The sequence below is a fragment of the Nomia melanderi genome, chromosome 4 (genome assembly GCF_051020985.1).
Source record: "Nomia melanderi isolate GNS246 chromosome 4, iyNomMela1, whole genome shotgun sequence".
Classification (NCBI taxonomy): domain Eukaryota; kingdom Metazoa; phylum Arthropoda; class Insecta; order Hymenoptera; family Halictidae; genus Nomia; species Nomia melanderi.
The window spans coordinates 374,250-399,521 of record NC_135002.1 but is presented as its reverse complement, the minus strand read 5'-3'; the positions used below and the strand labels follow the sequence as shown (position 1 = coordinate 399,521).

General features: G+C 41.5%; 4 protein-coding genes across 14 annotated transcripts; 2 read left to right on the top strand and 2 right to left on the bottom strand.

Annotated features, from left to right (window-relative positions):
* Positions 1 to 30: 30 nt before the first annotated feature.
* Positions 31 to 14,490, bottom strand: LOC116434742 (uncharacterized). Its single transcript, XM_076366889.1, has 13 exons — positions 14,341 to 14,490; positions 11,720 to 12,001; positions 11,298 to 11,398; positions 10,971 to 11,206; positions 10,299 to 10,569; positions 9,783 to 10,178; positions 9,596 to 9,718; positions 9,339 to 9,510; positions 9,128 to 9,270; positions 8,676 to 8,714; positions 2,292 to 5,975; positions 1,993 to 2,206; positions 31 to 1,911 (listed from the first exon to the last, which is right to left on the bottom strand). Coding segments are annotated over exons 1-13 (5,856 nt in total). The 5' UTR covers positions 14,342 to 14,490; the 3' UTR covers positions 31 to 1,717.
* LOC116434723 (dehydrogenase/reductase SDR family member 7) lies at positions 7,599 to 21,649 on the top strand. 8 transcript variants are annotated; one of them, XM_031993365.2, is made up of 8 exons: positions 16,297 to 16,434; positions 16,506 to 16,600; positions 16,882 to 16,980; positions 17,183 to 17,332; positions 18,093 to 18,316; positions 18,391 to 18,552; positions 18,822 to 18,968; positions 19,447 to 20,130. In XM_031993365.2, exons 3-8 carry the CDS (start codon positions 16,908 to 16,910, stop codon positions 19,489 to 19,491), a joined length of 801 nt encoding a protein of 266 aa, XP_031849225.1. In that variant the 5' UTR covers positions 16,297 to 16,434; positions 16,506 to 16,600; positions 16,882 to 16,907; the 3' UTR covers positions 19,492 to 20,130. The 8 variants fall into 8 exon arrangements, with proteins under 8 accessions (XP_031849223.1, XP_031849217.1, XP_031849225.1 ...); XM_031993360.2 differs by having other exon boundaries at positions 16,882 to 16,989; XM_031993359.2 differs by having other exon boundaries at positions 16,506 to 16,686; positions 16,817 to 16,989.
* Positions 20,500 to 22,778, bottom strand: mRpS2 (mitochondrial ribosomal protein S2). Of its 4 annotated transcripts, none has more exons than XM_031993368.2 (3): positions 22,632 to 22,778; positions 22,456 to 22,548; positions 20,500 to 22,386 (listed from the first exon to the last, which is right to left on the bottom strand). In XM_031993368.2, exons 1-3 carry the CDS (start codon positions 22,666 to 22,668, stop codon positions 21,731 to 21,733), a joined length of 786 nt encoding a protein of 261 aa, XP_031849228.1. In that variant the 5' UTR covers positions 22,669 to 22,778; the 3' UTR covers positions 20,500 to 21,730. The 4 variants fall into 4 exon arrangements, with proteins under 4 accessions (XP_031849228.1, XP_031849229.1, XP_031849226.1 ...); XM_031993369.2 differs by having other exon boundaries at positions 20,500 to 22,383; XM_031993366.2 differs by having other exon boundaries at positions 22,626 to 22,775.
* A 150-nt stretch (positions 22,779 to 22,928) lies between these two features.
* Positions 22,929 to 25,230, top strand: LOC116434721 (NF-kappa-B-repressing factor). The gene is made up of 8 exons (XM_031993351.2): positions 22,929 to 23,097; positions 23,351 to 23,571; positions 23,658 to 23,791; positions 23,899 to 24,136; positions 24,197 to 24,323; positions 24,397 to 24,569; positions 24,649 to 24,822; positions 24,941 to 25,230. Exons 2-8 carry the CDS (start codon positions 23,402 to 23,404, stop codon positions 25,101 to 25,103), a joined length of 1,179 nt encoding a protein of 392 aa, XP_031849211.1. The 5' UTR covers positions 22,929 to 23,097; positions 23,351 to 23,401; the 3' UTR covers positions 25,104 to 25,230.
* Positions 25,231 to 25,272: the final 42 nt, after the last annotated feature.

Genomic DNA, 25,272 nt, shown 5'->3' with positions numbered 1-25,272 from the left:
TCTTCCCTAATTCTGAAACAACAGGAGATCAAGGTTTTGCCAAAATATGTCACTGTATTTTATCCCCAAAACATTTTACATAATTACTACATCTTATGTAATAAATTTTATAGTATATGTATATATTTACTTATATACACACATTCGCACCTATCGCAAACATTTTTGTCATTTCATCAGTATTTGGTTCAACGGGAAAACATACTGTAAACGAATTACGGGGAAATGTTGCAAACGTTTTTAAGATACATCCTTTGATACCTTGTTCAGTTTATAAAAAAAAAAAAAAAAAAAAAGAAAGAAATGATTACTTCTGTTTCGATTCGAAGTATTTGTATAAATGTCTTGCTTGATACTTAACTCTCGTTTTTAACTGAACATATATACCCACCATACTTATCTATATCCTGCACATATATAGGTAAGTATGCATATACGTGTGTGTGTATGTATGTGTATGTATAATTCGCGCGCGCGCACACACACATCAGTTAACGAACAATTACATGAATTTTTATTAATGGGATATATATTCAGCATATACAGAATGTAATGTGAATCGATTTAATAACCTGTTCGTACAATTTCAAGTAAAAAAATATTTACAGAATGTACCACTCACTATCGAATTTGATATAATCGAGGTCGTAGAATTCCTCTGTGTAATCATTTGATTAAAGAATAGCAAAACTTTCGGCTGAACGCTGTTAAGTCTCCGGTTACCATATGAATCGAAAAGATTTCTCCTAATATCGGCCAGTTACATTACATTCAGAACAGAAGACATTTGTATCTTTCGTGTAACTATCCTCGGATACAAACGATAGTTCTATTACTGTGTTTACAGGTTTAACTTGTCGTTCTTATCAGACGTTCGACTTTTAGAATGTAACAATTGTCGTACAATTAAATATATTATTTGATTACCATAAATGTACTAATATGAAAACAACGTATCATATTATTTACATTATCAATGCAAATGTGTAAGTTGTTCTTATTTATATTCTATCATCGTTCAGTGTCCTCGTGTAAGGAATTTCTTCTTCTGTTTCTTTTTTTTTTTTTTTTCTTCAAAGGAATTCGTCGATTTTCACTGTAATTTAGATTCCACTAACAAACAGATTCGTACAAACGTGAAATCAGACAAGTGGCGAGACATTTAATTATCATAGATTATGATCAAGAATCATAATGTGACGTTTTCTTCTTTAACATTACAATTAGTTTCTTATAAAAGTGATTTTCCATTTCGAATTCAATTTATACAAAATGTTACAAAATTCTAATGCCTATAGCTTTCTATTTATGATAAGCGACATCGTATGTTGTTATGCATACTTGGCTTCCGTATATCGAGTAGTCATAGTAAGAGAAACCTTCACATCAGATATCCATATAGTACAGAATATTATCGTATAAAATATGTTTCGATATTTCGGGCATAAATATTATCTTTACACACATTTCTTCCAATGAAACATACTCGACTGTTAAGAACTTAATCCTTAACGGACACTCACAGAATGAATGGATTTTTCAGTTATCGTAGGCAAGTATCAAAGCAATACTTTAAAGTATTAGTTACTTTGTAATACATAAATTGCTTAAACAAATAATCCAGAGTAATACAATAAAAATAAAGATTTTATAATCCGCAAAGACAGGATTCTACCTGCTTTTCAACTCAAAAAGTAGTTTCGACAAATAAATGTACCTAATTCTGCGTATAATTATATTTATAACGAAGTTGCCTGTCGTCTCGACATAATTTCCCCTCTATTAGACACTGAACAACCCATGTTGTAGAAAGCAACGGAATTTGTAATTCACTGGCCTTTTCTACTACCCACGATGGACACGACTTGTTTGTGACAACCACTGTTCCTTCCACGAAACTTTCCATTGCATCTGGAACAATGTTTAATATTCTTACATAGTAATTATCTTTCGGAAGATATTTGCAATCATTAACCGTGTGGATCAACGTACCAGGTTTATCTGCTAATAAAACAACAGCACCCATGTTCTCGCACACTTTTCGCCAAAATATGACAAACAACTTCTCCGATTCTATATTTGGAATTATTACAACAACCTCCGTCAATGGTTTGTTGCTGGGTCGCTGAAACATTTCGATATACGACTTCTTATCCAAACTCCATCCCGCGGGTAGCTCGTCCTCCGCTGGATTCACGATCTTTCCCTGTCAAACAAAATCCACAAGATTAATCGATAAACGCCAAATTAATTCCAGCGACCAATTAATTCTACTTCATTGTAACACTCACCTCTTGGCAACACCTTATGATCCAGTTGTGATTGTACGCGGGTATACCCACTGAAAGACACAGTAAAGTCTTCGCAGTTGTGTTTGGCACGTTTGTTATTAGTTTTGTACTTTTGTATTCATCTTCTGGGATTTCATTAAAGTCCGTGTAAACTTTCCCACCGCCGGCTGATATCTGCATGACCAATCTGTCTCTGACGAACGGTTTCTTCGACCACTCCTCCTCGTTCTCTGTTCCCGGATCCGAACTGCAATCCTTGATGTCGGACTGGTACCGATCGAGAGTCTCCAACGGCGCACAGGTCAAGATGAAGGACATGCCTTTAAACAGATTCGAGTCCTTGCTCGGTATCGGGCCGAACGTCGCGATCGTCTGCTCGTCGTCGACTTTCTTCTTACTTCTCGGTTTGCCTTTAATGCGACTCTGCGGTCCTTTCACGATCTGCTCGTGAGGAGTCCCAATTATTTCCGGCTGCACGCCGATGAACAATATATCGTCCGACACGGAGATGTTCGAATCGCTGGACACTCCGTCGCTCTCGAAAATCGGCTTCTTCTCTTTCGCGAGCGTCGACGCAACGCCGGAAACGGACGGCTCCGCTATGTTCTTCGCCGCGGGCGTGTGCGTTAATTTCGACTTGGGCGTCGAAAAGACCGGGGTGCCGATTCTTCTGGAGCGCCTTTTACCGTCGACCATATTATCTAAAGATACTTGACCTAAATGCTTCGGCGTGGTTGGAAGACTTTTGTTCTCCGAGTTCAGTTCCTTCAACACTTGAGCTTGATCGAAAGACAGAAAGATATCCTTAACTTGAACCTTCAATTTCTCCCCCTCGTCTGTTTCTACTGTATAATATACTTCGTTATTTACAGTATGGACATCGACGATTATACCGCAGGATCCGTAATCGTCGTTCTTAGTGATAGCGTAGACGGACAGGCCTGTTTTCAAAACTTTCGGTATCGTTATAATGAAGTCCTCGATGAGCACTTTATTCTTCCCATCGTAGAAATGTACCTTATACTTTGTTTTCACTTTGTCGATAACCGTACCGGGGTAGTAATTATTGTCGGACCATTTAGCGAACACGTCCTTTCTAATCAGGTCGTCCACCATCGACTGTGACACCGGTAGTTTCGTTGAAACGTCAACGGTACTCAAGGCGACGTCCGTGTGCTCTGTTTTACTTTTCTTCTTACTCGGCGTGTCATTGTTCTCCGTGGGACTTAATGCCTTTGACAAAGCTTTGTTCAGTCCATTCGACTGATTATCCAATTTGGTGCTTTTGCTTCTTGGCCTCTTCACCGCTTTGTTCTTTCTTGTGCTTTTAGGAGTTTGCGCTTGAACCGCTTCCAGCGGGACTTCCGGCGTGGAGGAGCGGATCTTCTGTAACTGATCGTCTATCCTTTCATTGCTCGCATTGTACGTGTCGACGCCGCTCAGCTCTCCGTTTAGAAAATTCAAAACGCTTGTCGTGAGGAGTCGACTGTTTTGCCACTCCTTACTGAGACGATCGTACGCTTCGTCTATCGTCTGCTTGTCGGTGAACGAATGCATGTCGGTGACGTGCTTCTTCGCGTGCTTCGCGGGTGCTTTCGGTAGAGAGAAATGCGAGCTGTCTCGCATCGCGAGCTTCACTGCCAATGACGCAGCACTGGATACGGAACTCAAAGAACTGATAGTGGATGCGAATGAAAGTCTAGAAGGGTTCAACGGATACAACTGAGGATTACTGTTTATAGATCCTGGAGACGCATCCTTATTGTCGTTCCCGGAAATGTCTGCCAAAGAGGCAGAGGTATCGTTGTTTTTCTGACGTATCGATGTTGGCTCCGCGACAGCTTCACACTGCACGCCAGTGATCTCCTTGCTTAGGAATTCCTTTGTACCTTCTTCGACTTGTAGTAAACATTTCATTCTGATATATATACCAATTTCTTTTTCCATGTGCAGAGCCTTTGTTATAGAACTACCGTGAGTTAAGTTTGATTTACTTTTGTCGTCCATAATAAAAACGTCGGGTTCGTTGTCGCTTACGCTCAATAGATCAGCGTGATCATTGTCCTTGGAAGAAGCGACCGCTTTGTTTTGTCTGTGTACGCTTTGTACGAGCATAGCAATATTGTGGTCTGTTTTGTCGGCTGTGATCGGCGTATCGTTAAAAGTGTCCGATTGCAAGCTAGACGTACTGTCCGTATCACACCTTTTGGACTCTGTACTTCCGTTGACAAGTTTACTGCTAGATTTCGCTGATTCGAGAGACGACTCTTTAGCGGTTCCCACCGATTTGTAACTAAACTCGCTACTGCTCTTACTGTCGTAGCAACTTTTGTATATTGTTTCGGCTTTCGTATCATCCAAAGTTTTCTTACCATCCGTTTTTATGTCGCAATCTTCTTCCGAAGAATCTAGTACAATCTTCTCTCCATCCTCGTCGATCTCTACCAATTCCTTGGGCTTTGTTTTCATTTCTTGAATCGCAGTTCTGTCGTATATAAGTTCTATGCTCATTCTGTTTTTAATCGTAGCTTCAGAGTTTACGTTGGAATGAGATTCACTTGTTTTGTCGGAATCCGATATTTCTCGAGTTTCTTTAGGCTTTTCATTTAAGTGTCTCGTAGATTCAACGTCGCTTTCTTTCTCGTCCACCTTATTATCTTGTACTATTTTCATATCCCGTGTATTACTGTTCGAGTCTTCATTCGGGTTCAAGTCCATTGCACTCGTATTATTCTTATCTGACGTTACTTTTTCTGTAGTAACTGTTTTGGAAACCGATGTACTGTCCTCGTTTGGGTCATTCGCGTCGCTCTCATCTTTAAATTCTTTGCTTGTGAAAGCTTCGTTTGGTTTCACCGTATCATTAAAATTTTCATTCTTATCTACTTCTTGTACACGCGATTCTAAATATGTTTTAGAATCCTCTGTCAGCTGTTCATCTTTAACCGATTTATCTGTTGCCGTTTCCGTGACTTCGTCGTCTGGAACATCTTGAGTTTCAGCAATTATCGTGTTAGCATCGATGCAGTTTTTAGGAAAATCCGCCTGAGTATCGTCGGCTTTAAACAACTGACTCTCTTCTTCTTGCGCATCTTTTTCATTGTTCATAGACGTATCCTCGTTGGGGCTGGTTTTCAAAATCTTTTTGGGCGGTTCGTCGAAAGATCCTGCTTTTCGTTTCAGGCTCGTCACACCTGTGTTACTAAGAACCTGCTTTTTGGATGGCGAATAATCCTCAGGAGGGGTACATTGTATAACGTCCTCCTCTTCGTCATCAACAAGTTTCTCCTTATTTATCAAAGTATTATCATCGTCCTTTACCTTTTCTTCTTCCGTTACTTGAGGTAATTGTGTACTTTCCGCATCTTCTTTCTTAAAAGTTTGATCCTCGGCAGAATTAGTCGATTTAGATTCTACCGCTGTGGTTTCAGACACATTCGCCGCAGTGTCTATGTTACCGGTTAAAGGATAACGCGATACTTCCGGAGTCTTTCCTTCTTTATCCGAAGAAGTATCGTCTTCGAAGTCTACGAGATGAAAATCTTGACTCTCGTTTAAACTGACCCCGCTGTTCTCCATGCTATTACATTGGTCCAAACCTTCCGAACCGATATCTTTACACTCTATCGCACAGTTCTCTTTCTTTTCTGACTCTGACATTGTTAGAAACTTTTCAGTGAAACACTAAAATAAAAATGTTCAGATGAAAATTTCCAACGCAAAAATTTCTCGCGACGCCTACGAGTTAAGATACTGTTGATAAAAACCGATCGGTGTCGGAAAATGATCGTGGCACGATAAAGTTTACCGATAGTTCGAACCGAAATTCAAGGACACCCTATATAAAGATACAGTGTTTACGAGTGTGGAAGGTTACGGCGGGAACGTCATGTGATCGTGACAATCTCGTGAAAATTTCGTATCATAAAGATTAAAACGTACCAAAATCGATCACATACAGCGGAGGCTGGTTTCTCGGTGGAATTATTTTGGTCAGTTTACTAAAATATTTCATTTGCCGCCAGAGACAAATCCGTTTGCCGGCCGTCGAAAGCGGGAGCTCATATATTCCTCGCGCTCGCTACCTTTTCGTCTTTCCCTCTTCGCTTTCTTTCTCCAATTAGTCAGACTTGTGCGACCTTTTCCAATATTGATCACAGGGCTCACATTAATGAACCGATCTCCCATAGAAAATCCAACAAGAACGCCACTTTTTACTCACAAAAGAACACAGGCCATAAAACGCCATCGCTACTTTCTCGTAATCATAGATTATGTAATTGTAGATTGGCGGGGTTTCGGCGTGCAAACGCAAGCTGTGTTTCTAACGTCGACCAGTCACGGCGTGTCTTGAGAACGGACGCTTGCCGCTTGCCGCTCGCAGCGACGCGTCACGACCGACGTTCCGCCAAACCATTCGCCCCACTCCAACGACTCAAAAGTCATAGACTAAAAAAACAGCCGAAGAAAGAATTCTATTCTACAATAATAAATACCACATTCCACTTAATGCAATGTATTCAATGTAAATCATGACAAAAAATAAATACAAAAACAGCTGTACGAATTATCGTATGGCGTTACCAGCGTTTTACCAGCATCTAAATATTCCCCGACGTTTATAAAAGTGATATTGTACATTAGAAAATTAGCAATCCTGGCATTTTTAATGCGCGTTTGATTTATTGTAAGAAAACGTGGTCGAATGGCGTCGTCGCGACATCTGTGAGCAATATCTTCAAGTTACTAGCCAATTTGTTTAACAGTCTCGCCGCTAGGTGACACCTGACATCCATTCCTCGAGTGAAGTCTCTGTCACGTGACTGCAATTTGAGCGTCCCACCGTAAATAGCGAATTTTCAATTTGAAAGCGTCGTGGAATTAAATTCAATTGTTCCACAAAATAGAAGAGCAATGGCCGATCAAAGCAAAGACACTGTTCTACAAATGAAAACCGTGAACGTGGAGTTGAGAAAGAAATTAGAGATGGTCTCGAAATGGAGAGGTAGCGTGAGAAATGTTCCCATTGTTTCTTTGAATAACGATAAATATCTATGCGATCCCTATTGCTCGTTTATTTTCAGTCGAGTGCGCCAAGTTGCAGCTGGAATTTTTGAAACTATACAGTCCTGTAACGCTCAAGATCGCGGAGCTGTTGGAGCAAACGACAGAGGCGAACATTAACGAGAACAACGAATCGAAATCCAAATGAGAACTCTTTGGTTCAGCGTTCACTGAAAACGAATCAATCAAACAGAAAGCGTACACTTATGTTGAAATATATTTGTATTATATTCGAATACAGCTCTGACACATAGACTGTACCCACAGTTTCGTAACCTAAGGATAGACAATAATAGATTTTTAAATACACTTTCCTTATTCGACCGAAATGGGGATACATACTATAGTTAACATCACGTTGTATCGCTCCTCTTTCACTCTCCACCGAACCGGATTCGGTACATGTTGCGTTTTGGTATCTATTTCGTATCATTCTTTGTGTTATACATACACATATACATATACATATGCATACACATAGAAAACAAAATATACATAAATTCTATTATACCATTAGACAATGCTGCACCTTTCGAGTACTCGTAGTTTAGCAGTTATCAATTATCGGCGTTATCCTTATCAGAATCGATATCGTGCACGATACCGGCACAGGAGTTCTTTGTTTGCTCCTTGAATATTGGGTTATTAGTATTAGACGTTGTCCGTTACAATTAATGTCGAGACCGTTTCAATTATCGTTGTCCTCCGACGACAAAAGCGACGCCATTTCGTCCCTCCGTGTAATTCAATTTTCTCCAGAAAGTGATCTATCCGAACTCGGAACAGTTTTCGACGCAATCAGGTAATAAATCATTCGAAAGGTTGAGGAATTTCTTTTTATCGTGTCGGCGATCTTCCTCTGATCGGTATTATCGTTACGAGAGAAAGGAAGATGATAGCGATCTCTCTTCTCCGTCAATGATTACCTTTACGTGTGTCGTCTTATCGTTTCGTGTTTATAAAAATAAACGAGACTCGCAAATAAGACAGTGTGGAATTTAGTATTTAGATTCGCGAAATCCGACATTGAAATAAGGTAAATACCAAAAGTCGACTGCACCAACTGAATCTCGACTCGAGGTTGGATTCTCGCCAGGGAGTCGCGTCCGTTTCGCGATAGAGGATGTTCGGTGTGTGTTGTGGTTCGGTCGCATCGCCGCTTTACGCATTCTTCAACTCCGTACGATGAACGGTACGTTTGTCGCGAGCAGGTCGTGTCGTAGCCGCTGTTCAATCGTGGTCCGCTGTGCAGGGAAGAGAATGCTCCTACGGCAACCCCAAAATCGAATTGAAACGGGAAATGGCGTTCTTCGCGCACACCGACTCTTTACATATCTTTGGATGGTCGTCGGTCCGTGTCTGAAACGTATCCCATGTTAACGGTAGCTGTCGTTCAACGCTAGAACTACCGAGCAATTTAACCAGTCAAGTGTGGAATTTAGAAGAATCTCAATAAAATCAAATAACGAACTGTATACTCGTTAAATGCAGGTGAACAATTACACTTAAAATGTATCCTAACGAAAAAGAAAAGCGAAACGGAGAATTACATGTTTATCTTAAAAAATAATCCATCGTTGAGAAAAACAGATTATTTTCAGTTTCTTCGGGCATTCACTGTAGTACTCGAACGAAGCTATTTATTTTCAAAGTCATTTCGAATATTCAATGCTTCGAAGATATCGATAATTGCTAAACAAAAGAATCGAAACCATTTCGACTGGTACGGGTAGTTGTAGCGTCAAAGAGCTCTCCTGAAAACGGCTGCTTACACAGTAGTTGACGGTGAGCCACATCACGCAGGATTGGTAGAACTTTTGCGCGTCCTCTCTGTTCAGTTTGGCTACCATTGTCCGGCACACCTTCAACGGCGCGAATTTTTCCATTTCCGAACAGGATGGATCCCAGTACACGTCTTGCAACATAATACATAATAAGAGATCAATGTCGCGATCGGCGATGTCGATCGAGTTCAAATATTACCTTCGTTTTCTTTCGTGGGGTTAATCTCCTCCCAGAAGTTGAAGGTCTGATTGGGCTGGGTACGCCCCGCCAGACAATCCTTCAGCTTTTCCTTTAAATCTTTCCTATCGGTGTTCTCCAGGGAGATTTGAGCAGCGGCTGCAATCAGGTACGCCATCGCTTTCCTCGTAACCTGTTCGTATAACAATGATTTGAAGATAAAAGCGATAGAAAATAAAAAAAAAGTTCTATAAAGAGAAGATTTCCTCGATGCAGACCTTCTGTAAAACTTTCCTGAAGAGGTTGTCCATGTTCTTCAGATGGTTCGGGTCCGCGATCATCTGATTCAGCTTCTCCTTTCTGTAGTCCTCGTCGTTCCCCTGCAGATTCTCGCCCACGTTCTGCACAAGTCACCATTTTCCTTGTAGTTTAGCTACTTAGTTACTACTTAGAAAATTAACTTACCTCGAAATAGTGTTGCAACATCCACTCGTCGTCCTGGTTCTGCGTGCCCTGGCCGGGCATGAAAGACGCCTTCTTCCTCCTCCGATCGATACCAAAGTACTGCGACCAGTCGACGCTTTTCTTCCTGATCTTAATGGACTCGGACTCGTCGAGCTTGGTAGCATTCTCCTTCTGCCCTTTCGCCGTCTCCGTGGAACTTTCGTGTTTCTGTTTGTGATCGTGATCGTGGTCGTGGTCGTGGTCGTGATCATGGTCGTGGTCGTGATCGTGATCGTGATCGTGATCGTGATCGTGATCGTGATCGTGATCGTGATCGTGATCGTGATCGTGATCGTGCGTGTGATTATGGTTCGTAGAGGACTGCGTGCCGAATAATGCTCCCAAGTCTTGGGCGACCTTCAATGCACGGTGTACCATATTAATAACGTTGCATTCTGTACCGTCGAATTGGTCTTATTCAAATGGACTGGTAACCGATTTCTTATCGGTTCTCGCTGCCAATGAATTCTCAATTACCTTGGGGTCCGTGACCTGTTTCTTCGAAGGCAACGGCTGAGGACTCCTCTTGGCGACGGGATAACGCTTAGCCATGTTTCGGTAGGTCCTGTAATCGTGGCCATTCGGGTTCCCTCCGTTCATGGCCTTCCGCTCCGCCAAAAAAGAAAGGTACAGCAGATTAGGAGCCTGGTCCCGATCGGCCAGCTCGTTCTCGTTCATCTCCACGTTCTGTCCGCGCGCCAGCGACTCCTTGTTCAGCAATTCGCCCCAGGACATCGGACCCGCGTTCCTGCCAACAGTCAGCACTTTTCAAAGTCCTGCTCGTTACAGACTGGACGCGTCGCGAATAACGATACGCTAAACATTACCAGCCAAGAGTGTCGATTCGAAAAATCATCCGTCCATCGCATATCCAACACTCGATTCTCGCATACTCTAAATAACGATCAGAACAATGAATCGACAACTCGCGCAGACGGCGGGCAATTCGCCCCTGGTTTCTCATGTTTGCGCGCGGGTTGCCTATGGCGATTCTCAAACCGCGTTACTTTCGCGTGGCACGAGTACAGGCAGCTCGATATTTCCCCAAACCTTGGTAAATTCGTCGCTAAAAGGGTTAAATTAGCTTGGCTGATAATTCGAAGCGACCGTTCAGATGGGTCCCAACGAGGAAACCTTTCGTCTACTAACGCGAAATCCTTCTCGTTCTCGCTATTGGCCCTGTATCGGTCGTAAAGCGGTTGTCGGCCGTCCATGTAGCCCTGCTCGTCCGCGTCCCCTAGATCGTACGGGAACCCGCCGCCTCCTTCGAGAAGCAGCTTCGCCAGCTTTTTATTGCCAATGTCGATGTCAAGGTCGGGACCGTTGCCTCTCTTGCGGCCGACGCCTCTTTCGCGTTCTCTGAACGGGGAAGTGACCGGTTCCTCCTGAAACGGAAAGGTTCGATGTAACACCTTTGTCGCACAGCTTAAACACGCGATAAACACGCGATAAACACGCGATAAAGGACAGACGTACCCGCTGCAGGACGCTCTCCAAGTAATCGATTATTGCTCTCTCGCGCAGCTTGTTGTTCAGGTCTTGGTAGCCGTTCCCCACCGTTTCCAGCTGTCCAGCTTCTGCAAGGAGCAGGACGGTTCAAGCTGACGGAGACGCTTTTAGATCGTTCGGCGAAAAGTGAAACGTAGCTCGATAGATTCGCGAGCGCGTGTAACAACGAATACGAAGAATAAATATTTAAAGAAAGCCTTCCAAGCCAGCTGCAATGCTGGCGAAACGTTGGGAAAATATTCCTATTGGACACGGCTCTCGCCCGAAAGCCAAAAATGATTGTAATAACACGAAGAATAAAGTTTGAGGAGGTAAACCAGCCGAGAACCGAACGATCGGGAGCTAGATTCGTTAGCCTATCCGTCGAGCGACGTGCGCACGGTACCTACCGTTTGGCAGAAATTCGATTTGCTCGTCCTCCGGGTCGATTTCCCTTTCGAGATGCTGCTCCCTGTCGAATTTCCGGTCGGTGTCGCCGTCGTGGTATTTGTACGGTCGTAGATCGTTGTAGTAATCCTGGGACGCGGCGTCCAAGGACCTCTGCTTCCTGGTGATCGCGTCCAGAGCGCCAGTCAGCGACTCTTCCTTCTTCTCACGGGACACGAGGATCATCGCCGTCGCCGCTCCCGCGATCAGCAGTATCAGAAGCCATTCTTGCCGCAGCATTTTCACTGTCGAGTATCACGAATCGAATTAATCACATCGAAATGCACACCTGTTACGCATCGTGTCGAGCCTTTGCACTCGACAGCTAGTTTACTGGAAATATTCAGCGGTTCCCGAGCAGACATGGACGATGTTCAAGTTAATATTAACCCTTTGCACTCCGAGCTATTTTTAATATAACCTTTCAGCAACTCCGAATCAGTTTTAATGTCAACTATCAGCTACGTGCGCCTCTGTAAAAGATCTAAGATCCTGCTTTGTCATTCAAGAAGCTCGTATACATTTTAAAGTTGTTTGACTAGAAATGAAGTTATAAACTTACAATGTCGCCGCAGTGGCGACAACAGTGCAAAGGGTTAAATATGAAATATGAAACTTTATCGTTCTCGCTGAGGACAGTCCCTCGAGTGCAAGGGTTGACGCGTCGACTAACACAGTAGCTAAATAACAGAGAATTGCAATATAAATAGCTAGTGTATCAAAAGAGCAGCGGTACCAAGCGATTCAACGATCTATCTATCTTCGCGAAGGGCAAGTGTGGCACACTCGAATAAGACAGGGATTCTCGTGGAAGCGAACGTGTCGACGGGTCCGGTAGTCTGACTGGAGTCGGTTAAAAAGCACCGAAGTCCCTCGCTCGATTGAAGACATAGCAATGAAATCGCGAGGCAAGTGACGCGACAAGGATTCTCTCGCGGCCGCGACCCGCTCGCGCCGATCGAGATCAATTCTAATCAATCGTTTCCATTTCAAGACGGAAACGCGAACACGTTAGCTTCCCGAGATTCGAGTGCTGTTCGATCGTTTTTCTCTTTCTGTTTCGCGCGGTTCACGCGTTGATGACATAATTAACTAGATAACAGCGTAACATCGGTACCAAGTCGGTAACGATTCTTTCTAGTACCATTTGTCGTTGTAACGGAACAATAACTATTAGACTCGACATTCTATTCTATTGCAACCTCTACCTGTTTTAACAATTTTTTTCTATTTATTTGTGGTATCACAGTTGTACCATTTAAGGGTAACATTTCAATGACTTCCAAATATTATCGAATAAATAAATAGAGCGTCGTATTGGGCTGTAATTGAACGAACTAACGTCGACGCGAACCTCGAAGTGAGAAACCAAGAGCACTTCGGACCGCAAAGGGTTAAAATTGTTGTGTATGTAAACGCGATAACCGACTTGGTCAATGAGCGGCTCGAATCTACATATCTCTGAACGCAAACGCTTCCATTCGAAAAGAGCTGCTTTTATCGAAGCATCGCAAAATTGCGGAATATAATTTTGACAAGCTCAGCGTTTGACAGGCATGTCGCCGCTCGTAATCCGATATAAATGGTTCGCCTCTCGGCGTCGGGCAGTGCGCAGTTTAGCGGTCGAAAGCATTCTGTTAGAACGCATTCTACGGCGTTCGTTCGCAGATCGATAGAAGTTCGCGCTCGTCACACGGAATCAGCTTCCGCGGCGACGAAATCAACGCTGGAACTACCGAGCGCTTCGACTGACTTTTCCAAATTTCTCTACAGAAACTATAATCGCGAACTCGTTAACATTCCAATTGACTTACATTTCAGTTTCTATATCGCTAAATCGACTTGCTTAAGACTAGGTCTACGTTCGCTGTACAGGTGATTGCGTTGTGCTCGGAAAAATAGATGTTCGTTTACAATCTTGGAAATCCAAGGTTTAAAGACAGAAAATTAGGACACGTACTTGGAATAGTAATAGAATTAGGACGCATATTCGTACATATAATTGCATCGGTGAATGAAAATCATAAACATTTAGCAAACGACGTATCCGAAGTTCAGTATACTCGAAACTACCGTCAACGGTCTCCGAGAGAAGCACCTGTACCTGTTCAGCGACCGTAAGCTAAGAAATCGCGCGTGATTTCGAGACATCTGGTAGTTCTAGCGTCAACCGGTACCGACGACACTCGCTTCAATCCGCGAGCAAGGATCATTGTTGTCGCTCGATCGCGCGACAACCGAACTGCAACAATCCCAACGGGGGATCGACACGATCCACCGGTCGTTGATCGATCATCGGCTGCCTCGGCGCCTCGAGGAGTCTTCGTCGAAGGCTGTCGGAGCCCGATCGTTCACCTTTGCAACTCGCCACGGTCACCTGTCGGCTAACAGATGGTCGACCGACGCACGGCCGCGCCGAAGTTCGTCGACGGTCTCGTTCGCACGTTTCCACGCCGCGATCGGTCCTCCCGGCGCACCGCGGAACATCGACGATTCAACGAGAACAGGACCAACGAACAGGATACGATTCGCGGGGCGAAGGATCGATGACGTCACGCCGCTAGCTCGACAGGGTTCAACTTACTTGGCTTTAATTACACATTCGCACGGGCACGGTTCTATCGTTCGTTCGTTCCGTTCCGTTCCGTTCCGTTCCGTTCCGTTCCGTTCCGTTTCGTTTAGTTTCGCTTAATTCGCTCGGTTTTCTGTTCGTTCCCCTCTTTTTGCGTTCTACGGACGACGGCCCTCGGTCGACGGCGGTTCTTCACGGGACGATTTCTCGGTCTTCCATGACTGCCTACGCCGCAGGCTTTTATATAGCGGAGGAGCGGATCGATAGAAACGCGCATGGACCTGCCGAGCCAGCAGCAACAAGTAAAGGCGTGGGGTGTGCCTGCGAAAACACCGACCGGAAAATTATGGACGCGCGACTCGAATTCCGCGGCGAACCGGCCGATTATTGGATGACGACGATCACGACGGAAGGGTTCATTTAATACCGCACCGTTGCGTCGCACGCGGGAAAAGGGTCGTTTAGCATCCTCGAGCTGCGACGTTTCCTCTCCGCGAGAAATGTGTCCTTGAGACGGACTTCCTTTGACGGTAGGCCCGCGGAACTCGTCGGTTTGTCGGGTATCGAGTTTTACCATTATTTGGTAATCCCAGTAGAACGCTACGTCGATCGTATCCTTTATCCTGCGGCTGAAACCGGAGTACGCTGCGCTTCTGGCCGAAGCGTAATTTGAAAACAATAGTTAAGGGTTGGCGGAACGTTAACGATTAGAGTCGGAAATTCATTGAGACGCGTTGATTGCCACTTGATCTTTTGCGGTGAAAGTAGAACGAATTAATTGTATTGTTATTGTTATTGTTTATTGTTTATTGTTATTGTTTATTGTTTATTGTTAATTGTTAATTGTCAATTGTCGATTGTCGACTGCTAATTAGTTATCGCATATACAAAAGTCCGTGCGTTATACCATTGTCCAGCTATTCGCGTTGTCAAACGTTTTCGCTCGATATCGGTTATCCGACATATTTGAATAGTTATCGAGCGATCCGCGAGCGGCGGTCATCGATGACCGCCGTGGCAGTCAACGCGCGTCAACATCGCTTTCGTCCACCGTAGTGGAACGGCCGCGGTCGGTCTACGACCAGCGTCGCTGTTTCCCTCGTTCCGCCGGCGAATGTTCGTGAAAATGTGTACAACCGAGCGGAGCACTCGAGTCGACAATGAGTCTTGATTATCGATTCAATAGAATTGGTTCAACTTCCTGCGGCCGCGTTCCATCTCCCACCACTCCTCCCCTAGCCTCTTCCTAGCAATTCTCCTTAGCAGCGCCGCTCCCCCCTGCCCCGTCTTCTCGCACGCAAGGGTAAACCCCGATACAACGCGACAGCGAAACCGCCGAGCAACACCTACTTGTCTCGAATTCCTCCGAAAAACTGGGAGAACGTCTCTCGAGATTCATCCTTTATGCCTGCACCCGGACAAATATTCAAATACATTTCACGTAATTCGTAATTGAACCAGGTGACCCGTGCACGACGAGTACACCCGCCATTTTGAAACCCAAAGCGCTGCTTCGACGAGTTTCCTTTTCATTTCGCTTTAAATATTCGAATGGACATCGCGTTTGCCCTTCGCCCGACGCGTATACTCGTCGTTGCCCGATTCCATCGGTCGCTCCCTCATCGAGCGCGAAAGCAAAGCTCGTTGTTCCCCGTGCATGCCGAACAAGGGAAATTCCCCTCGGTTTCCCGTTGTTCCATCGACTTTCGAGCCGCGTCCAGGGCACGAGAACTTATCGTTCCACATTGATCCGCGCGTCGTCGGGCCGAAGGTTGCCTTTATCGATAAACTGGACGCGGCAGCGTCGAGTCGCTCGCGGGTTCCACGGCCGCTTGGGCGTCGAATTGATGGAACGCGTTCGGAATATCCGTTGCGACTTATCCGGCGTATCGCGATAGGCCGGCTCGATATTATCGGGCCGATAACGGGAAACCGAGAGGATCGTCGATCCGCGACGAACAGTGTTCGAAAAACAGGCCGACGGGCGATTGTTTCCGAGAATCGTCCTGTTCCTCGGTTCACTGCCGGTGAACAAGAAGAAGCGTCGAGCCCCAAGGATCATCCTCTAACTCCCAAACTCGCAGAACAGCGATAACGATATTCACGGTTCGCGACTGATCGATCCGTTCTCTGCCTCGGCTGTCGACGGGTTCATTAAAATTAATTAATTCCGTAAGGTCCGCCGCGTGAAAAGCTGTGTCGTATGCGGCGTATGCGGCGTATGCGGCGTATGCGGCGTATGCGAAACCGAACGGCCGAGGAAGATTTCATGGTGAGGATAATCGGGACTGGCGTCCAGGCAACCCATTATGGTTCAGGGGGAAATGGAAGTCAGTGGCCTTAATTCCGCGACATCCGGTAACCAGCGATCCCATTGTTTGCCGCTATTACCGCCTGAAAGCGAATTACAGAATAATATAATGTCATTGTAATGTCGTGTAATATCGCGAATACTGTAATTGTAAAATGTAAAATTGGAATTGTCCAGTATCACGGAAACGACGAGCTACGAACGTTACGAAGGTAACGGCATTCCTCCTTTCGATTTCGCAGAGGACACTGCGAGCCAAACGATAGAGATGCGGGAGAACGAAACGTCGTACGCACCGCCCGTCCACGCGGGTCCGAGAGTGATCACGTCGCAGCCACACGGTACGATACGTAGGTATTTATAGATCTAGCTGCTCGGGAAAAGAGGAGGAAATCCGATTAACCGAGTTCCGACGGTTCCGGAAGTTCCGACCCGAACCGGTCGTTAAGCGTCAACTACGCGTACGGGCTAAAAGCATTACTTCCAAGCAAAGGTCCGCTACGGCTTCCGTTGACCGCGCCTCCAGCCGAGTTTTTTCAACAGGCGAAGTCCGACAACCGACGAGGCCCACCCCCCAGAACAGCCTGGACTGGGTGCCGACTCCGATGTCTCAGCTGAGCACGCTGTCGGGGACGTATTCTCTGGGCAACGTGGACCAGCTGGAGATCCAGCAGATCGTAGACTTGAGCACACGTTCGTATACCTCGAATGTACCCGCTACGGTAATCATTAGACAGCTGGTCTTCATGCGAACGATTTCAATAACTGCGAAACACGAATTACGGGGCGAGTCAGCTTCATCTGAAACCATCGAGCAGATAATGTCGAATCATTGTATTCTATAATCGGAGAGATAACAGAGATAGCCGCGGTGAGAAACAACCTCAGCCAAAAGTATTTATGCACTCTGCAATTCGTCTATCTGGGTTCACCTTGAAGCGTGGAAACTCTGTTTTGATATCGTCGGGTGTTCTCTTTTCGAGGTATACTGTAGGTCACGCGCCGAACGAAACAGTAACGATGCTTTCCTTCAAAATAATCGTGTGGATTCGAACGCGTCTAACAATTCTAGACATTCTCTTCCTTGATCGTATCCAAGGCAGTCTTACAGATTGAAATTTTATCTTCCAAACGACCTCAAAAATCGTACTGCGCGATTTTTCTGCGGAAAGTTACGGCGGTTTGTAGACACCGATAATTCTTAGCCGCTGCAGCATCGAGCTTCGTGGTCTCCGCATCGTCATTTTACCCCCGGTGGTTTCAGGTATCGCGTTCTGTAAAGAAACGATAGCTATTCCGTGCATCCAGAAGTAATAAATAGAAATAACGAGGACAATGAAAAGAATGAAAGTAGTAGGAATAATAAGAAAAATAAAAAGAATAGAAACCGAAGCACTCTCGATGCTCGATGATTTCCTTTAGGGAACGTAATCGTTTGAATGTTCTGCAACAGTGCTGGGCAGATCGGACAGGCGTTTTCAGTACAGGATAAGAATCCCGAAAGCGGAAACATTGTTCCTGGCCACGGAGTCGAGGTCCGAGAGCCAATCGAATCCATTCAGTTGCTCGACATTAATCCATGAGGATTTCACGTTGAACGTCTTGGACCGACGCGGCATGTCCGGGTTCGTCATGAAAATGAATACGAGATGGACCTACAGTTTCAACAGATTGCACGTGAGTCCCGCTGCGACCTCGAACATCATCTTTTTCCGTGTGAAAGGTTATCAACCGGAAGTTTGACCCCGCAGAAAATTACAGTGGGAAACGAGAACCTTATCGGAACGGTGGAAGAAAATTTCGGCGTGATAGGAGCCAAGTTTACGGTGTACGACGAGACACGGAAAAAGCTGTGCAACATTGTTGGCCCGAACGTGTGCGGCTGCTGCATGTACCAGGAGGCGCAATTTCAAGTAATACATTATACATTAGTGTGTACGTGTAGACGTGCGTGCCTCGAAATCCAAATGAGGACTAAAAGAAAAGAGAATTTTTAATGACTTTTACGTGCACGAGTAACGGTCACCGGAAAATTCGAATTTATGCGGATATGTTCCGTGGGTACTACGTTAGTTGTTGCATGGTGGTCCGCTATTATTTCCCATGATAATTTTCAATCGATAATCTTCAACCGATAATCTTCAACCAGATCGCTTGACATTTACACATGCTCCTGTCGCAGGTTATTACAATCGATGGCACTCATCAGATCGCAACCCTGATGCACCAATGGGACGATATCACGCGTGATTATACTTTCTTAGCCACTTTTCCAGCGGACCTGAATATAAAACTGAAAAGTTTACTCCTCGCTGCTGTTTTTCTACTGGTAAATACTCGGCGCGTTTATTTCTTTTCGACCCGTGATTCGTCGTTCTTCGATATATATATATCGATATATATATATATATATATATCGATTTCGATGTATATACGTGTATCGATTGGTTTGGGGGGAACACGTGTTTCGGCACGTCACAAACAGCATTGTCATGCTTGACGACAGAAAATTATACACGATGAATATAAAATGTTGTGTACGATGCTTTACAATGTTGACCCGAATAGATTGAAAATGCTAGGGAATGTTCTTTGAGATTACATTCGGTTGAATAGATTGAATACAATATAACCAAGAAAAATTACCAATACTTGGTAACATTAACTTACTGAAATCGGAAATACTCGAATTTTATTCTTTTATACTGGTAGTTTTATACTGTTTTTTTTTACTATATTTTATAACTATTTTTTTTGAAGTTTTAATTTGCATTATGGAATAATTTAAGTCGTTTTTCATATTTCAGGAGCACATGTATTTCGAACGAATAAGAAGAACGTCACGTATCTGAAATAGGAATGAAAATATGTATACGTACTGTTGAAAATGTGTTATCGAAGAATGTAATTTTGTATAAACTAATTTTCATTTAAATCGACGACAAAAAATATACCTGATTTTCCGTCTAGTTTCATTCGTTAGTTTTTAAAAATAATTATGTAACAATGTTCTCTTGTCAATTGCGTGATTTCCCATGCTTAACGATCGCTTATTTATATACGACGTAGGGAATATATTACCGTAGATGTAAATTTGTTTTAATTTAATTAATTAGCATTGCACATGTTTCATTATACAAATTTATTCCCAAGCCTACGGTTTATCAGTGACTTTCAGAATTATCGAATATATTTTTATTTCATTTATCTTTTGTAAGCGCAGGTTTCGTATATAGAATTACGCAAGTTAAAAAGATTTTGATATCTATCCATTAACTTTTTTATCTGTACGAAGACCGAGATATAAGTCAACGATTACAAATCCTATATAAACTGGCACACTACCGAATAATTCGGGTTAACCTAATTTTCATCATATAAAAGTAACGACGTGTAATCGTTACAGTTATTATGTTATTGTGTATGTGAAAAAAGTGTCGTTAACGTAAACTTTTTGTTCGTCTTGTAATTAAAGTACGTGGTGTGATTTTAAAAATGGATCTTTTAGCAGTAATTGGCTTCATAGTCCTTATTTATTACCTTATTTACATGACATGTCCTTGGTTTTTCGACTCTGATCTAAAACTTGCTTTCTACGAAAAATTTGGGAAACCAATAAGTAAGCATCACAGTCCATAACCTTATGTTTAAAACATATTTTCTACCCCATTGTAAATTTTGTTTTTTTTTATTCATGCAGATTCTTTGAAAGGAAAGACTGTATGGATAACAGGAGCATCAAGTGGAATTGGAGAACATCTTGCATACGTTTTGGCAAATGCTGGTTGTAAATTAATATTATCTGCAAGAAGAAAAGAGGAATTGGAAAAAGTGAAAGCTAATTGCCTTCAAAGTAACTATTCATGATTAATCCGTTTATTCGTCGTTCTGCGTCTTTGTGATAATTTTATATGTATACCATAATTATTCTGTTAAGGAAACTCAAATTTAAATGATGGAGACATAGAAGTACTTGTTTTGGATATTTGTAACATAGACAATCATCAAACGGCATTTCAACATGTTATCAGTAAATTTGGAAAAGTAAATATACTTTAAATTTTATCAACAATTTACAGTTGGTTTTCATCTTAATTCTAAATTTTTATTTTAGTTAGATATACTTGTAAACAATGCAGGTCGTTCTCAACGAGCACGATGGGAAGAAATTGATCTTACTGTTGACAAAGAAATGTTTGACTTGAATGTGTTTTCACAAGTTGCTTTAAGCAGATTGGTGGCAAAATATTTTCTTGAAGTAGGAGCAGGTCATTTTGTGATCACTTCGAGTACTGCAGGAATCGCATCAACAGCATATTCTGCTACATATTGTGCATCTAAACATGCTTTACATGTTAGTTAAAGTGTCACTGAAATTAGTATTAATTACGTTTATATATTTATATGTATGCATATTCTTTTCTGTCATATATAGGGATATTTCAATGGTTTCTGGATAGAAAAGATTGGTCAGAATATACCAGTTACAATAGTATGTCCAGGACCAATTCAAACAAATTTCTTGATGGAAGCATACACAGAAAAATCTGGAGAAGTATGTTCAACATTAGGATAAAATGTATATTGGTTCTTTAACGTTATTTTTTTCTTTATAGAAGTATAATGAAAAAGTAAATGAAAATTCAAAGAACAAAGTTAGCGCAGAACGCTGTGCAACATTGATAGGAATTGCAATAGCAAATCAACTTTTCGAAGTTTGGATTTCTAAACCACTTGTGATTCAACTGATATACCTGAAAGTTTATTATCCAAATATGGCACTATGGTATATCGTTTTACTGATTACATATTAAATTTTTTTTGTGTCTTTGATAAAACAATGTTATTTTACTTTACAGGATATTCAAAATATTGGGACCAAAATTCTTTCAACGTTTACGGGACGATAAAACAACGATTAAACAAGAAAGCTAAACGTGATATTTTTTATATATTTTATATTTTGAACTGTAACCGGTGTCTTGGTTGTTTCTGTTAAAAATATCAAAATGAAGAGAAAGCTTAACAGAAATAACGTGTAATCTTTTTTAATTTAAAAATTCTATTGTATCTATAATATTATACAGAAAATCACTTATTTACTACCGAATCCATTACTTTTCTAGCCAATTTTCCCCTCATTATGGCATTCTTAAATAATTTACAATATAATTCTATAGCACAGGGAGTATCATCATTCCCAGGAACAGGATAAGTAATAAGATTTGGATTACAGTTTGAATCCACAATCCCAATTGTTGGAATAGTCATTTTAGCTGCATGTTTTATTCCGACATGCTGGTAAACAACCGATTCCATTGTATGAAGGAATATGCATAAATCTGGCAATCGAACAATCACTCCAAACTCACGTGTAGAATTTGTTAATGTTCCACTTTTCCAATATCTGGTATGTGCAAACTCTTGGCACTCTTTAGCAGTATTCTCTACTATATTACAAATGTGAGGATTTTTTGCAACAAATAAAATAATTCCTTTGTTAAATGCTATGTGAGCTGCAAAATTTAAAGCTTCTCGTAAAAGCTCAGCCGTCTGATCTAAATCAAATATTATATGACCCAGTCTAGATCCAAATATGAAAGGTCGCATGCGATCATCCAAAGATCCCTCCTTATGACCAAAATGTACTTTCGCATTAAACAAATCTTCCACAGTAAATAAATTGTGAACTTTAAAAAAATCTGGACTTGTCAATGGATTTATCAGGTCACTGACTTCTGAAACTGCTGAAGAATTAAGCGTTACCATTAAGGATAATATCAACCTATATTAGAAAAAAAAACAGATATCTTTACCATTGGTAACTTTTGGTTCAGTTTGACTATTTGTTGATAAATTACGGCATGGAAAACGTGTGACAAATGACTGCAGAATACTTCGATTTGTGACTGCAACAAAACACAAGAACAAAACATTCAATATTTAGAATTAATTAACCGATTTTCTGAAAGAAACTGATAGTTACATTTACATCTAGACAAAATTCTTTTCGTGGTCATACTAGCCATTGTAACGATAACTATTAATATTATTATTTGTACAGTAAAATGTTACAGAAACAGTAACAAGTGTTCTCAGTGTCCGAATAGGTTAGAAAATTTCTACACCGAAGTACTAGAACATATGTCATATAACTATGAAACAAAAATTCATGCACATTTGGCTCTATACAATCCATCAAGCTTCTTCAAATTCCTTTTATTAATTACTTTTAAATTATCAATATTTGTCCATTTTAAAGTTAACACAATTTATTTCTACTCCCACCATTTTATGATATCACATATGATTGGACAAATCTTCGAAACAATGGAATGGCGATAAATATCAGCCAATGAAAGTGAAGACAAAATAATATATCGTAAATTCTATACAATCCCGAACGCCTCGCTGAACTTTCCAAATTTCGCGAAATTACAGGAGTAACACCTGTCTAGGTATTTACAAAATCAAATTCAAATAAATAGGTGCATTTTTATTCTCCACTTCGAATCGTTCTCAACATAAAAGACTTCAATTACACTTAATTTTCATTTATGTATAAACGAGTTTCTAATAAGTTTGCGTTTTCTTTGGTACATAAACTTTGCGTATATCAATTTGGAATATAAACATTTTTTAAGAATTCAATTGTCTGTAAAAGGTTATGTTTTAATTGACAACGAGTGATGCATATTTGATTTTGTACAGACAAGTCAAATTATTAATTAACCAAGCGGTAAAGGTAATATTTTGTTGGAAATGTGTTCTGAACAAAATTGGGATGTAGAAACGCATAAAACAGAGCACGAGTGCGATGAACACTGGGAACTGAAACGTAAATTTCTATTAGCCCATAAAGACAAATTTTCAGAAGATGAACTTATTTGTTTGGCTCAAGTGTTTACAAATGTTGAACTGCTCGGTTGCAGGTGAAAAAGGATTTGTTTTTTTGCGCTTCTTTGTGTTGCATATCTTCAAGCGATTTTCATTAATTTGAATAATTTGCATATTTTAGATATCCAGAGGAGACGATGGAGTTGATTGCTGACCTAGGTAGAGACATTATTAGTGATTACAGGGAGAAGCAAAAAAATAAATTAAAGAGAACATTTATCAAAGCTTCCAGTGCAGCCAGTTTAAAAGTTAAAGGTACATTGTAGAACTGTGAGTTCTTCTATCTATTATATAGCGCCGCACGAAGTTTATTTAATTAAACTTCCGTATACCATATTTTATATCAGATTTATATCATATAGGAAAAACTGCACCAACGTCTATTAATAAAGGACAAACAGAAACAAACCTTACACGATCGTCTACAGATTTAAATGCTGGCCAAGTATCTGTGAAACGAAGAAAAGTACAGGACCATCCATTCGGTGATATTGTTTTAATCGACAGACCAGATGATATACCACAAAATGCACTTGCTTGGGCGATAAATGCATCAGGTGGAAATTTAGAATGGAAATTTGACAGGGCAGGAGATTCTAGGTAGGTATTATCTTCTTGTATTTTTGTAATCTACAATCTAATTATTTTTCTGGCTCGTAGCAAATGCAGTATTCTTGTTAATTCGAAATTATTGGCAGAGGCAACTAGTGCCAATCAGAAGTTAGCAAAGAAAGAAGCATCGATTGCTGGTTTACAAAAACTACAAAAATACTACTATACGATTAAGGTTTGTTAGAATGTTAATCTCTGTCTTGTTATTTGTTGCATTTTAATTGAAATTTCATGCTACTGCTATTCAGATTAAGCATAATGTAAGTACAAATGCAAGTGTGACCACCACTACAATGTTGAAAGACTCGAGCAAAGACGATTCTATTTCTGATGACAATATTGGAAAAAAGTTAATGAAGTTAATGGGCTGGACCGGTGGTGGTCTTGGGAAATCACAACAGGGTATCGTGGAACCGGTCACGTAAGTATAACGTCTCTCACTTGTGAATATTCAATTGAATTTGTAAATATTGTAATAAATGGTTGTATTATCGTTATAGAATTAAGCAACAAATTAGCAGAGAAGGATTGGGTTTAAAATCTAATTCCTGCACAATGAACGACTTGAAAAATAAATCTAAAGATATTATGAGGAAATATCTTGCCGGTGATATGAAAAACGATCTTGTATTTTCAGCTGACTTTACAAACGACGAGAGAGCGATAATTCACCAGTAAGTGTATCTATAACCGTATCTATAACCGTATCTATAACCGTATCTATAACCGTATCTATAACCGTATCGAAGCAATGGGATTTTATTTGCGAAATGAACACGTTAATTGTTTCAGAGTCGCGAGACAGATGGGCTTAAAGTCGCATAGTTATGGCCCGAAAAATCAACGAACAATGGTAGTTTCTCGTAAAATAGACGTCCGAGATTTAGTCGAAGAATTAAAAAGTCTCGGAGGGACTACCAATAAATACGAGCTAATCGAACCAACGGAACTGTGAATGAAATAACATATTTTTCTGTATATAATGGAAAGTTTAATGCAGAAGCATCTGAAAATATAGTATATAATGCACAAATATTAATAAAAACAATCCAAGAAATGAAATATACATATGTTTCACAATATTTGTCTTATCGTTATTAATTTCTCCTATATTATTTTCTCAT

Bases quoted from the DNA above. Each gene is read 5' to 3' on its own strand.
- LOC116434721 (XM_031993351.2), top strand. From the start codon at position 23,402: ATGTGTTCTGAACAAAATTGGGATGTAGAAACGCATAAAACAGAGCAC. The intron at 23,572-23,657 runs GTGAAAAAGGAT...TGCATATTTTAG, and splicing joins GTTGAACTGCTCGGTTGCAG to ATATCCAGAGGAGACGATGG. The intron at 24,324-24,396 runs GTTTGTTAGAAT...ACTGCTATTCAG, and splicing joins AATACTACTATACGATTAAG to ATTAAGCATAATGTAAGTAC.
- LOC116434742 (XM_076366889.1), bottom strand. The intron at 11,399-11,719 runs GTAGGTACCGTG...TGCTCCTTGCAG, and splicing joins AATCGAATTTCTGCCAAACG to AAGCTGGACAGCTGGAAACG. The intron at 9,511-9,595 runs GTCTGCATCGAG...TTATACGAACAG, and splicing joins TCAGGAAAGTTTTACAGAAG to GTTACGAGGAAAGCGATGGC.
- mRpS2 (XM_031993366.2), bottom strand. From the start codon at position 22,668: ATGGCTAGTATGACCACGAAAAGAATTTTGTCTAGATGTAAAT. The intron at 22,549-22,625 runs GTAACTATCAGT...GTTTTGTTGCAG, and splicing joins AATTTTGTCTAGATGTAAAT to TCACAAATCGAAGTATTCTG. The intron at 22,387-22,455 runs GTAAAGATATCT...TTAATTCTTCAG, and splicing joins TGAACCAAAAGTTACCAATG to CAGTTTCAGAAGTCAGTGAC.
- LOC116434723 (XM_031993353.2), top strand. From the start codon at position 20,135: ATGGATCTTTTAGCAGTAATTGGCTTCATAGTCCTTATTTATTACCTT. The intron at 20,259-20,339 runs GTAAGCATCACA...TTATTCATGCAG, and splicing joins AAAATTTGGGAAACCAATAA to ATTCTTTGAAAGGAAAGACT. The intron at 21,426-21,498 runs GTATATCGTTTT...TTTACTTTACAG, and splicing joins TATCCAAATATGGCACTATG to GATATTCAAAATATTGGGAC.